General features: G+C 39.9%; 1 protein-coding gene across 4 annotated transcripts in view; it reads right to left on the minus strand.

The window, feature by feature from the left end:
* PRDM1 (PR/SET domain 1) overlaps positions 1-14,899 on the minus strand; it is an 85,918-nt gene that overhangs the window by 19,161 nt on the left and 51,858 nt on the right. For 2 of the 4 annotated variants that reach the window (XM_028723065.2, XM_028723067.2), the window contains one exon: positions 2,319-2,568. In XM_028723065.2, the coding sequence (XP_028578898.2) occupies positions 2,319-2,501 (183 nt within the window). In that variant the 5' untranslated portion in view covers positions 2,502-2,568. Of the gene's footprint in view, positions 1-2,318; positions 2,569-4,120; positions 4,460-13,154; positions 13,544-14,899 lie in introns of those variants that run through there. The other 2 variants (XM_028723069.2, XM_028723068.2) reach the window with 2 other exon arrangements.

Raw genomic sequence — 14,899 nt, forward strand, 5'->3', positions numbered from 1 at the left:
GAGTAATCTCTCAAAAATATTATGACAGAGAATGTTTATTTGTGCAAATTGAGCCTACCAAAATCTACGAAAAGCTTTGTTTAGCCCATGCCCGTATAAAAGATGCTGTTCTCCAACCATTTCTTTGTAAATGAGGAGTAAGTATTAGATTTATTGAGTTATATTGGCATTATTCTTGAAAGCAGAGCAGGTATCTCTTATTTTGTTTTCCATTAATGAATCAGCTGAAATCCAGACCAGTAAACAGATTATTGGATGTTGATCTGGGGCTAGCCACAAGGTTGGGCAACTCACCATCTCTTGATCTTAACCCCCCACCCCACCCTGCCGATCAAATGACAATTATGAGAATGTGAAAAGGAACACGGTAAAGGCCCCAAACATAGTTAAATCTGTGGCAGCACATAATGAAGAAAGTTACAGATATCTCAATTCTAAAGGGAATGTGAGGGGCATGGAATCAAGGAAGAATAAGTATTTCCTTCTGCTAACTTTTCACTTGACAAAGGAGACTATAATGAAATCAAATGAAGATACTGGCTATCCAGATTCCTTAGAAGAATCCAGATAAGTAGTTAATTATGAGAAACAACCACAAACATTTCAAGAACTTAAAGTGCTGTTCAAAACAGCCTCGGCAGTAGTTCCAGACCTGTGTGTAGTAAGACAGATGTAACCCAGTATTCTCAGAGTTCAGCGTATATAAAAGAGTAAATGGGAGCTGGACTTCCTATTCCCTATAGCAAACCACCAGAGCCCAAAAAGCTCTACTGAGGATTAGGAGCCTCTGCTGAATGGATTACGGGGGAAGGGGGACCCCCCCCCAAATCATGCCATGGTACCTTCCATAAGTGGAACTCCCACAGGTGGAAGGTGCTTCTGCCTCATTTTGGGGGACCCCCCTTCTCCCACAGTCCATCCCACTCAGCAGAGGCTCAGACCTCTTGGTGAAGCATGTTTGGGGGCAGGGGGGTGGGTTGCAACAGCAAGCAGGAATGTCAGCTAGCTCTGTGCTTAACTCTGGATCCAATCCATTATTTACACATATTCATGTTTGCCAATACAAAGCCAGCAATTTTAAAAAAGTTTTTTCAGCCAGCTTGTGATGTGGCAAAGAAGATCAAACCAAGCAAGCGAGGCCACCCTAACACAGAAAAATGATGTTAGCTGCTTCCTACATATTAGCTGATCAATTAAGTGCCATTTGTCAACAGTTTCACAGTATCCCCACCTAAGTCATGTGCATGGTGTATACTAGGTACATTTTAAAACTTCTAATTCTGTTTCTCATAGCTAATCATTTAATTGGGCTATATGGGAGTGTGAAATAATGCAAGTCCATAGAGATAACTAGCCTATTACAAGTTTCCTGGTCATTCCCCAAAACTGTGACATCCGGATCCAGTTTATATCAGTTGAAGTTCTGGTCCCCTTTCTACATGCAAGCCTTTCCATGCTGTTTGTTGTAGGAGGATACATTTAATAACTAGAAAGGAATGAATTTACACCCTCCCTTAGCTCCGTGGTCAGTTTATTTAGCCACAGTAGCAGCACAGGTTATAGCTGTTCCACCACAAGTTGCAGGACAGGGACAAAAATGATGGGCCGTCCCTACCATTATTAACTAGCTGAACTTCACGCCTAGCTATAATAGCTACTCTATATGAAGGAATAAACAGGCAACCAATTGCTCATCCGGGATAATTTTTTCCAGCCCTTCTGAAACAACAACAAAGAATGTACCCACTCCAGAGACATGGACTGAAATATACCTGTGCGTCCAGCTACAAATAAAGGTGCACTGCCCTAGATAAACAAGTCACATAAATACAGGCTACTTATTTAATGACCTGGCCTTAACATCATCCTTTCTTCTTGGAACCCTATAAAGAACTGATACAATAAGCCTATTAAAAAAAACCACCTTTGTCTAATAATTCAAGGAAAAGCAACCCATTTCAATGCAACCATAGTATTTCACTACCTGATCCAGGAGTAGAGAATATTGTTCTCTCCTACAGATAGGTATGCTTAGAACCCGAATCTACAATACAATCTTTATAAATTTCCATTCCTAAATTAAGTAACATTCTTGTCTATTTAGCAACGCAGACATTAGTCATTTTATGCCAGTTTGGAGATGTTTGTGCTTTCCTGTGCAGAAGGTATTTTCTCCAGGTGCATTTCTAGGGGTGAACCTTGGAAAGCCGTGGCACCCAAACGTTAGAGAATGTAGAAATCAAGAAGACAAACCCACTTCCAAGAACAATGTGATCTGGCTACCAGGTTTGAATCATCCTTTGCAAACATGTTCTTACCTCTTTGCCATGTCCTGCATATTTGAAAATCAAGTTCCTTGGCAAGGAAGACTCAGCCTGGGTTACATTGCAGCCTTCTGTGCTGGGCTCCGTGGGGTGATCATTTACAATGTAGGTACACTTGTCTTCAAATTCAGCCTCTGTCCATAGAGTCATGTCAGCATCCTTCATGTCCATTTTCATTATCAACTCTGGTCCTTTTCTTCACTGCGCTGGGATTCACAATATACGAGCTACACAGTGTGGCAGCCTGGAAAAGAAAAGAAAATTTACTTCCCATTCCTTTCTCAGCACCTCTAGCATTGTGACCTAAATGCTGTCTATTGGCAAATAGATGGCATTAGTGGGATAGCTGAGGACTGACACCATATACCCTATACCCTATAAATTGAGCTGCCTTCTTTGAAGGAATGCTTTCAAGAGCTGGGGCTGGTAAAAATAACAAAGTCACAAAAAGTAACAGGAAAAGCATGTCTGAGAACAGCACCTGTGCACACCTCTTTAGAACCTTCCCTCAGTATCTGAACAGTAGGGGTGGGGGGATGAATCTGCAGATTCAAGGCTTTGTGTGCAAAAGAGCCTGTGGAAAAGCTGCCTTGGAAAAGTGTCATAAACAAGGAAAGGAAAAGGAAGGAACTGCTGTCTGCGTCTGAATGGGCTAAAAATGGAAAGTGCACGTTGGACGAGCGGAACACAGGCTTGCCTTTTCCAAATGGGGAAGGCTGAACTTTCCCACCGGCTTCTAACACACAAACAACTTTCAAAAACAACGCTCCCCTCCCCTCTATTGACATCCTCTTATCCTCTGACACACAGACAGCTGAGGGAGACTGTATCCTACCAACATCAGTCTGAAAACAGCCAGTCTGAAATAACCAGAAATATCCACTTGGATCAGAAAGAGACAAAAATACAGTAGTATTGTTTTCTGTGCCTTCCAACAGAATTAAATACAAAGTGCAAAATCTACCATCAATACAGGGATTGAACTGCATTAGATATGCTGTATGGCATTGGCTCACTATTTCAAACCTCAGCCATGTACTCTCTTTCCACAGGCAAGCCTCCCCTCTGCTTCAGTTTCCCATCTACAATATCAGGAAAATGTTTTTTTTAGGGCTCCTATAATTGTTAGCACATACTATTTGTGTTCTACTCTCATTCAGAAAAGAACATATTTTAAAAGAAGTGGAGTAATAGTATTCTGTGGAAAAACTAAATATCTGAAGAACACACTTACAGAATTAAGTTTTACTTACCCATTAAAAAGATAATGTTAACATATCATTTTGTTTCCCCAGGTATAAAGTTACTGGATTAAACTACAGCATTTTCCAAAACAAAGGCTTTAGGCTCCAGCATTGTACTGCTAATCCTACCAGAGATTTTCATTTGTATCTGAGTAAAGCAGGGTCATATTTCCAACTCAAAGAAGTGTTTTTCAGAAGATGAAGTGTTTGGAAGAACAAAGTTATCAACTTAATTCCACACTTCCTCACAGCATTGAGCAGATTTAATAGTTCTTCATACGGTGCTTTTAATGGGCTTGATGAGATCAAACCCTAGTACAATCTGAACAATACCTTTACCACTTTGTAGGCTATGACAAGAGAACTAATACTGAAACTCCGTGAACCGGCAGTTGCCACTAGCAGTGAAAGAATTAATCACCATAAAAACAAAGGTCTCTCGAACTTAAAGAGAAAGTCTCCAAGGAGAACCTTAACAGGTTTGCCGTCTCCATTCAAAAGAGTGCTAAAATCATCTGTCTCCCGGACAGGAGTAGGAAGAAAATTTCTTACCAAGGTACAGTCCACAAATAATTCCAGCTGGCAGCGCGACGTTTCAGGTAAGTCTCACACATATCTACAGAGTAAACATTACTTCTTCCACTGGCCGGGTTCAAGTAATACCAATAGAGCTAGCTTCTTTTGCTTCTGCTTCTGCTTCTGGCTCTGTCTTTACTGTCAGACAGGTGCTGCTGCACTTACTGCTTCAACTTCTTTGAAACACTGGAGGGCTGAATGTTACGATACTTTCAGTCTGTGTTAACCAAACAGACTCTTCCTTTCTCCTCCCTGTTTCAGGTTTCCTATTAGCCACTCATCTGATTTACTCACAGTCACGGCTGCCAAGAGCAGGGGGTGGGGCTATACCTGTAACTCACACAGGTATATCCAATGAAACTCTGATCCAGTCAGAAGGAATTTTTCCTTTCAGCAGATCACACCAATACAGTTTTTCCTGTTAACACGTATGCCTGCTAACATTCTACTGGCATCCAGTTTAACTCACATGCAAAAGGACAAACATTTGGTGGTGTAACACTAGAAACTATGACCTAGTGCTTAAATCTGTTCATTTTAACTGGGCATTTTTCGAACAAACATGCTTACAATTTCCAAAAAAAAAAGTATTTACAACAATATTGTTCTCCAGGTTGCATATTTTCTTACAATTCTGAGTAGTTTTATATTTTACAAGGTAATCTTACACATGTCTACTGAAAAGTAAGCCCCACTGAGTCCAACAGGACTTGCTCCAAGGTAAGTGAATGTAAGATTTCAGCCTTAACTTTGCACTATTTTAAAAGTGCATCATTTCAAAGTGGAAACTAAGCCTGTCCCTGCTTTAAGAGAGTATGGGTCATATGCTAACAGAAAGAAAAGTTCTATCAGTGATGCTTTCATTAGACACAATCACTTAAAGAGCATGTTGCTGATCAAAGAAGTATTGGTGTGAATATAATTAAGAGGAACATGTGCTGTTTCTTTTTCCTCCTCTCCCTGTTAGTGAATTGCCTTGAAGGAAGGACATCCTGTGATGATGGCATACAGTGTCCTGTTTGTTTATTATTAAGCGCACAGACCTTGCATTCCTATTTCTCATTACCAAACAAACCAGATGCCTAACTTCCTTCAGTGGTCCTTGTCCTTCATTGAGGAATCCTTCAGCTCACAACAGTTATGATGATGCATAGTTCCAATTATAGTCACTCACAATATTACAAACATCACCCAGTCAGTTCACCAAAGGACAAGTCTCCTACTTTTCCTTTTTACATCACATCAGCAGACATGTTTTTTTATTATTATTATCATGCCTTTCCTCTTACGTGGGCAGAAACTTGTTTTGACTTGCTATAAAAATGCAAAACACAACTACCTGTCTATATGGAAATCTGCATTGTTCGAAGAAATGTCCATTCTGTCTGATGCATACACCATACCATCACCCTCCTGAAGTTCTTACAGAAGAAGGTGAAAGGGATTATATGTCATTCTAGGTGACGCAGTACTGAGAATAGTACATATCTGTGTAAAGACCTTTGGCATCTTCTAATAGAGAAGTACTCATACCGTTGGACATAAGTAGGACAACAGCGCCAAACAAGTGTCCTGGCTTAACTGTTACTGGTACGTAATTCCACAAGAAAGGTGGTAAGGGCATCACGCTGATGGGTATAAAGGTAATTGGATATGCAGTAGGAAGAAACATTTGTTTAAAGCAAAGAAATCTGGCCACCTTGACTTGGGTAATTAACTGATGCTGAGATAGAATCAGAGGACTATTAACAACAATAGAGGCTACTTAAAAACATACTCAGCATTGACATAGTAAGTCTGTGGCCTATAGATATATGGTAACCCACACACCAACATATTCCTCTAGCTACTCAGAAATACATTGATTTGGGGAGGGATCTTCATAACCTCAGCTTATCACATGGCTGGAAGTTACAGATGGCTAGCTCTCCAAATCAGGAGTATAAATTAAAATGACCACCCCACAGCTAATGGTTGTCTCTTTTCATTCAGGGTGGCCAGAGATCAGTTTCTGTCTATTGCTCCCATAACATCTGTGGGAACAAATCATGTAAATCATGTGACTGACATGGTTTCTTCCCACCATGTCACTGTCCTACAGTGATGGGCAACCTCAGATATCCATGGCAACTGACATGACAGCTTCCTATAAATGTTACTGCTAATAAGCAACAGAACTTGTCCTACAGAAGCAGTGAACATGCAACTCATGTAACATGAAGTGGCCTGAGTCACTTCACATGGAGTGGAAAAACAATGTAGTCATACTGAAGCTGTCTACCCCACCCACTATACCAAGATATAAGTCTCACTTTGACATGGATATGTCTCAGAGCTTTCTAGGTCCCTGGTAATTTAAAAATAAAAAGAAATTACAAAAACAAAATTATTAACAAACAACTTTTCAACGCAGGCTTTTTCTTGCCCCATCACTAAAAAAGAATGGTGATTCTTCTTGCCTATCATGAAATAGCTATTTTGCTTTTCATTTGATTGAAACAATGACAGTGGGCGTTGGAAGGCTAAACTCTGTTTGCCCACCATTGATTGTGTGGGCACTGATGATATTCAGCAGAGTACAAAAGCGAGCTGCCGGCACAGCATTAATTACCATTGTAGAGCACAGTTGCAGTTACTGCTCCTATGCACATACCTGCGTTACACTAGGACTAAGGACACTTAGGATCCAATCTCTGTTCAGCCATTCAATATATGCTAGACTAACCTACCACAGCAGTTAAAATGCGGGTGGGAGAAAACCATGTATGCTAGTTAAAAAAATTTGAGGAAATTTTATATAAAAGGTGGAGCTCATATGTGATGCCGCAATGAAAAATGAGATATACCACTTCCCCCTGCCCCTTTTGCCTTGTGCTTACATTGTCATCAGTGTACAGTGGTACCTCAGGTTAAGAACTTAATTCGTTCCAGAGGTCCGTTCTTAACCTGAAATGGTTCTTAACCTGAGGCGTGCTTTCGCTAATGGGGCCCCTTGCTGCCGCTGCACCACTGTCGCGCGATTTCCGTTCTTATCCTGGGGCAAAGTTCTTAACCTGGAGCAACCACTTCCTGGTTAGCAGAGTCTGTAACCTGAAGTGTCTGTAACCCGAGGTACCACTGTATCATGGAGAGTTGCAAGAACTGCATAACACTAACTGTGACTGTTCAGAAGGGATTGAAGCTTTTTTGTGACATTCCCCCCCCCCCCAAGGCTTCATATGTACATAGGTCTTTCTTAGTAAAAGTACTGGATCAGAATATCAGTATCTCCAGCAAAACAAAGTGAAGATGAACACATAACATAGCAAACATATCAGATTAAAAGTGGCAAATAGGACATAGCTTCTGTCCCTTATATATGCACACAGCCAATGATTTCATGACTTGTGTGCGCACACAAATGTGTGCTTGTACCTATATTTATCAAGGTGTGAGTGACTTGACTGGCAGTTTTTTTGTTTTTGCGTAGGATTCTCTCATAGCAGTAGGTGCTGTCATCTAGAAATTGCAGTCTCAGTGTTGTTCATTTCAGAAAAAGGACTTTTTAATCATTTTCATTTTCCCCTCTTTGCTCACAGAAAACCTCAACTACCTTATTAGTCAGCATTTCTGAGACAGGTCTCTCTCTCTCTTTCTCTCTGTATGTGTGCAATAGCTTGCAGTCCAGCAGCAAATCATGAATGGCTCCAACAGGCGCTGATGTCAGAAACTCTCTCTTCACCCCCACCCCACTTCCTTTGATGGTATCAGCCACTCTAGCTCCACAGTAAACTGATGCTACTCAAGCTTCAGCTGCAGCTGCTGTTTTCTTCAACATCTTTTTTATTCCTATGCATATACATCATTTAAAAAGGGGGGGGGGGTAAGCAGGACCAAGAGTGCAATGCACCTGGAAAATGGCTGGAGAAACTTTCTTTAGGGGCCTTAAAGTGCCCCAAAGATTAACACACAGCTATTTTCACATCCTCCCCCTTCTTACACAAAGAAGGTCAGTGACAGAATGACCACATCAACAGAAGCAACAAATCCCTTCATTTTCCTCCTCCTCCATATTGGCATTGTTATGGCTGTAAACATTTGGGAGGCAACCAGATCATGATCCTAAAAATGAGGATAAAGGCCCCGATGCATGCCTTTTACAATGTGACATGCTTAAAAAACAAATCCTCATGTACTCTCCTCCAATTTATTATGGCATTTATATCCCATTTTTTCTTCCAAGGACTAGAAGGTGGTGTACATGGTTCGTTCCCTTGCATGAGGGAAATTAATCTGGTCACTTCAGGCCCCTCCAAATCCAGAAACAACAAAATGCTCTGCACACTTCAAATGCCAGCTTGAGAGCAATAGTACTCCAAGATGCTTTCTTGAGAAAGCAGCTTTTCAGATGAAGAATAAGAGTGCATTCCAAATTTACCTAAGGTTTATTACTAGTATTATACGGTGTCAACACACACCTCATTTTTGAAAGAAAAAAATGTGCATGGTGCTACGTTATTTATCTTATTCCTTGCCATATGTTGAAGTCAGAGGCTGCCATCTGGATGTGGAAGATGTCACTGAATTGCTTTTTTACACCTTGTGCTAAAGGGTTGCATGAGAAAAATCAAATCATGCCGGATGACCACAGGGGTTGTGGGGCCCTCTGGAGCTGATTTGGGGTGGGGGGGGGAGAGAAAGAGGGCAAGTCCACTTATGCAACAATAGATGTTGCCTGCATCGTGCAAGCATTTGTGGGACAATGGTACTGGCTATTTTCTTTCCACCCATGGAAAGATACTAAATGTCCCAGAGGTAGCAATCCATGGGGAGAGCTAGCTTTATTATAGTATATACGACCCTTCTCCTGCCTCATTGTGAGTCTAAATGAATGCGCAAAGCATTGTAACTTGTTTTGGAATACCCAGTACTAGCTAAATTCCACTTAGTTTGACATTCATTCCCTTCTTAAAGGGATTCTAAAAACAAGATAACTCTAACAGAAAATGCTTAGGTTTACCAGCTAGCTCTGAATAAGTACAGGTAAAGTTTTGAATCTCCCTTCTCAATCTTGCCCACTGGATGAACAAGCAGATGTTGCATTAGGGATCCTAATGTAATGACTATATAATCAGTCATTAATCATACCAATGTACATACATTTCTTAATATTTCTTTATAGCTTCTTCTATCAAATATTCTCCCCTCTTTACAGATAAGAGAATCAAAGTTAATATATGGCAGCTTTTCCAAAGCCACATGCAAAGTACATGCATTAGCAGTAATTTGAACTCAGGACACATTTCTATCCATTGAATTGACTTAATTAATTTAAGATGTTCTGACGATTTATACTGTACATTTTGTTTTAAAACAGGGTTGGCAACAAAAGAAGAGAACAGGCACAAAGACTTCTTAGAACTAAAAGTGTGATCAATGGTTGAAGAGGTGTGGCTGCATTACATTTAGTGGTGAGTAATAAGTGGTGACCTTAAGGAGTTTTGCAATTGCTATTTGTTTTTAAGTAAGTGTCTCTTGAAATAACATTATACAATCTCCTAGCTGAAATGCACTTATGAACATCACTTACTCCTAAAAACCAACCCTTAAGCAGAATGAAACAACAAAACATACTCTTTAGAAACCGATTGCCTTAATTCCTAAAGGCACTCCATTACCATTGATCACATTTTCTTACTCTAAGAAAGTTATCCTTTTCCTCATTCTCTGGAGAGGTGGTTTTCACTTCCTACCTATCTGACAATGGTGGTTGCACCCTTTCAATCCAGTCAAACTGGCATGTATCAAAACAAAAATTTCATCTGTTCTCATTAAATAGCTGACACCTTATCCTTCTTTCCAAATGTTGTAAATGTTTGCTTTGCAAAATCCAGGAAAGCTTTTAAAACAAAGAGAACCGAGAGCCCTCCTTCCCTCCCACTCCCCCTTTATAATGATGCATCTCTGCTTATCTGCTCGATTATCAACAGGCTATTGTTTTCCCACTGGGGCTCATTGAGTAAGGTTGACCTAAGGAAGGTTAATGTTCAAATAGGTGTTTCTCAGTTCCAGCAAAAGAATACAGGTTGCTGACAGAAAGGCATCACAAGGGTCTTCATCCTGACTTCCTTAAGAAGACAACATGTCAAGGAAGTGGTGTGTGTGTGTGTGTGTGTGTGTGTTGGAGACTACCAAAAGGCCAGGCCTGTTTTTGTTTTTTATTTTTACTTCTTTTGCATCTCCCAAAACAACAACTTTTAAAGAAAGACACTGTCCCCTAGAAGAGATAATCCCACAATGGAGAGTCCATTAGAGGTATTAAGGCACTGGCAGCAGCCTGATCTACAAGAGCAGCTCTGTCCTGACAATAGACAATTAAAGCTGATAAATCTGAACTACTTGTTGCTGTTCTAATTCCTTGTAATTGTGTGCTGCTTGTCCCTGCCTCCTGCACACAGGGATGAAGCATGCTTCTTTAATCTCCAGAGTACCTGACCTAGTTCCTATGTGGTCTTTTCAGGACCTGTTTTCTTCCCATCTGGACCTCTCTCCACCCCTGCCCGCCTCCTCCAAAAGCACAGAGGAGTGTTAGCAGAGAGGAAAAGAGAAAACATCAGAACTCAGCACCAGGATAATATTTCTGTAACGCCAAACAATATTCTAATCTGCAAACAGCAGCCAATTTTGCAATTGCTATTTGTTTTTAAGTAAGTGTCTTACTTTGGCAAAATTGTGATTAAACTGTACTTTTTGCTATTAAAAGCTCAACAAGTGGAGCACATGCACAATGGCAAGCCATATTGTCTGACCAATACTGGCTGCCAAACTTGCACGTTACACTCGTGTCTCTCTGTGTGTTTTCATACACCACCCACACACTTTGAGATTTTACTTCTATCCATTCACTGGTATGTGTGTGTTCAGATAGATTATATAGGTTTTTTTTAGTGCATTATTCTTCCGATAAGCTATATACATAAGAATACTGTTATGCTAACAAACACTGCAGTTCTAACCATACCTACTCAGAAGAAAGACGTGCTGAATTTAAATGGGGTTTACTCCCAGTAAGTGGAGCTAGGAGTGCTGCCCTTCAGCAAATTGAATCCTAGGCCTTTCATATAGTTCTCACAAGACAGGTAATTATTTATGTTTGTTTGTGTGCATAATAGCAGAGGAAACTTTGTATATCTGCATCTGCTAGATTCAAAACAGCATAATTAATCCTCTTGCGGAGCTCAATTAATAATTTCAGGGTGCCTGGGTTTGGCAGCACAGGAATAAGAAAATATGGTTGTAGGAATGCCTACTGGTCTTAAAAATTCTATAAATTTATTTACATCTGAACATACTTTGGAGAATAATCTTGGAACTAATGCCTATTTCCGAGTTAGCAGCATTCTACCCTCTTATTTCTTAAGTGCCTCTTCCTCCACCTTCTTATGCTAGCAGAGCTGACAGAAGAGACTTTTATTTTATTTCCCCATGCAGCATGGCTTAATGTTTTGCGACAGCTTGTTGTTGGATTTTTTGGACTGGAGTCCTAATTGTCACAGGCTTCTCAAAACATTTCATTTACAGTTTTACCAGGAATACTTTCATGTGCAGAGAGTGGAGAGTTCCACTGTGCTGCCCCCAGTCAAGCTGCCAGTAATGCCGTTTGCTGGCTTCTTTCAGTTGTGCAAGTCAGACGGGCAGGAAAGCATCACCCCTAATGTTTTTACAGTACTAATCTCCATTTGTTTAAAATAACGTTTTAAAAATAAGTCAGTAGTCTCTATTTCAATAGAACATTACTAATAAAATAAAAATAAGAAACCTACTTATGTTTACCATTTCACTTGTAGCCTAGTCTAGCTCCCCACCACCACACTTCTGTACTAGAAACAACAATACTTTTAAACAAAGAAATTATGGAGACTATAGATAAGGTTACTAGAAATGACAGCTCAGCCTGTATTTCAACATATGAAGCTTTAGTTAACTAAACAAATGAAGAAGTGCTTTTGAATAGTAATAAAAAAGGGGGAGGGGGGAGGAACAGCTTGTAATAGAGAATGTCCTGGATCTTTTGTTTCCATTTAGGATAACAACTGGGCTTTGCAAAGAAAAGACAACAGGCAGTTCATACTAAATTGGACCTGCCAACTGCTAGTTAGAATATTGCAAATAATTTACTTTCCATGATAAAAGCAAAAGCAAGCAGCACCCAGCAGGGGCCCAGCTGATAAAACTGTGTCAAACTCAAACCATTTGTCAACCGGGAAGGAAAAGAACAGAGCTGAAAGATGGACTCAGGAAACAGATTTATCTGGCGCAACACATTAACTAGTATAAATACCATGGGAGGAGGGAGAAAGTAAACACATTTATTCAGTATCTCCAGCTAGCCAGAAGAAGAATCACTCACGTAACTCACTGCCCGTGCCACCCAAACACTCATTTGTCACAGAACAGTAGCATTTTTCTTTTGTGTACAACGGGAGTGTTGTTTAATGCATAGCACTGAAAGGTTTTAGTAGCACACACACACACACACAAAGTGTGGTTAAACAAGGCAAGATGCAAATTCCTACCATTTTAATCTCAAAGCAATGAAACTTCAGGTCATAAACACATGATGTAACACCTACTAAAACTTCCATCTATGTTTTGCACTTCTGTTTACTGAAGTAAACTGATGTTATAGGAGGGATACCAAAAAAGAGGAATGCAATGCAGTGCTATGAATGCTATGAACTGGGACTGTACCCAAACAAAATAGAAAACTTTTTTTTAAAATGCTAGCCCTTTTCTTTGCAAAGACACTCGTTTTGAACAGTTGCATGTAATTTCCGTTATGAAATAGTGTTATGAAAACAGACAAACGCAGGTTGCCAAAGCTAACTGGAGTGCATACACAAGAGGTTTTCTTTTAAACTAAAGTAAAAAAACAACAACAACATAGCAAAAGGTATACTGTAAGACAATTAAAACCACAGTCAGTTAATACATAAATATTAATCTAATGCAGTATATTCTTTAGCAGTACCTTTGAACAGCCATGTAGGACAGGTTTCCAATCTTCGTTCATGCATCCCAGGGTTTTAGTCCGTATATTTGTCTTCTGTCACTCACTCATTCACTCACTCATTCACACACCACGCACACACATGCACACATTAACACGCAGGACACATGCTCTCTACCTCTCACACTGAGACACTCCTCTAACCCTGTCTGGAGCCGAGCCTTGGATTTTAGAATTTCCTCCTGTGAGAAGATTTTCCCCCACCCCTTTCCTTCTACTCCACCCCATTCAGTAATTAGGCTTAACAAGAGCAATTAACAAAATAAACTCTGCTTAGGCTGGTGGTCTGATAATTCTGATTACCAAGACCTTTGGGAAATAATCAAAAATATTTAAACAGATACTTTCACAGGGGCTTTAAAAACCCACCTTTTCTGTCACAGCTTATTGCAATTATTTGCAGTTTGGTTGGAGATTGGATAGCATGATCTCATTCTAGTGGCTTCAATATGTTATATTTTACTGAAAAGTTGCAATAGTTTAATAACATCAGATAATTTAATAATGCAAAATAAATAATGTGTTGAGATGATCAAAATGTTTTGAATTGTATTTATTGCATTTTATTGTTTGCGTTTTGATATACCCCTGTAAACCACCTTAGGAAGTGTTTTATTTTTGAAAGGCAGAATATGCATTTGACAAATAACTTAAGGAAAGTACCAGCACAAACTTTGTCTGATTGAATTTTCCATTATATAATAATAGGACATTAAAACACAGACTTGAGTAGTTTTTTTTTAAAATCTTTCATTTATTTATCAATGCAAAAAGACAGTCAAGTACAAAAATCATGAAACAGTGTCCTTAATAAATATATTGTGTTCCTACACAGACTCGGTGCCTTTCCTACCTAATAAAGACATTTTTCAAGTTACCTGAGATGTACATTGATTGAATAAAATATGGGCTTTGCTTTCATCCCTGACTTTTGGATTGGATTCAGGACTAATGGGAATTGTTTCAAAACCAAAAACCAAGTATCTTTAGCTTACTGATAGAAATGTCAGTAAACTATCAGCTGTTTGTGGCAACTTTCTGTTTCTGCAATACAGTTCACCTAAAATGTAAAGACCCCAATCCAGAGGACTACTGCAACAGCTGAAAGTTGTGTGTGTACTGCCACACTTGCACATATATAACATTCATCTGATCACAGCAACCCCATTTCTCCTAAAATGTTCAGAGATTCGCGTTAACAGGTGCTGGTGTTGTATATCTACAATCTGCAACAGTTCCCCCTTGTCGTTAGGTGATATTTATATTACAAGAAATAAATAATATGTTGCTCATATACAAACCATATGCACTGTTTTCTGATCACTTGTTGGGAGAAAAAAGGGAATGTGCAAGGAAGACTAAATTTCCTTAAGTGGGAAACAGCAGTGGGGGACATGTGGCTCTCCAGATGTTGCTGGACTCCAGTCAGTCCCAGTGAGGATGGCCAATGGTCAGGGATGATGGGAGTTGTAGTCTAGCAACATCTGCAGGCATAGGAGCCAACTCCGAGGGGGAGAGATCCCTTCACCCCCCCAATACAATATTTTAGCTTCCTCCCCAAACCTGATGGGCATTGCCAATAAAATGGTGTGTGTGTGTGCTGCATCTTATGATTGTGCGGGGCAGGGCTTACCCCCCAACATTTTATTTAAGTTGACACCCGTGTCTGCAGGGCCACAGGTTCCCCACCCTGCTTTAAAAAGATA

Source organism: Podarcis muralis, chromosome 3, assembly GCF_964188315.1.
Source record: "Podarcis muralis chromosome 3, rPodMur119.hap1.1, whole genome shotgun sequence".
Classification (NCBI taxonomy): Eukaryota; Metazoa; Chordata; class Lepidosauria; order Squamata; family Lacertidae; genus Podarcis; species Podarcis muralis.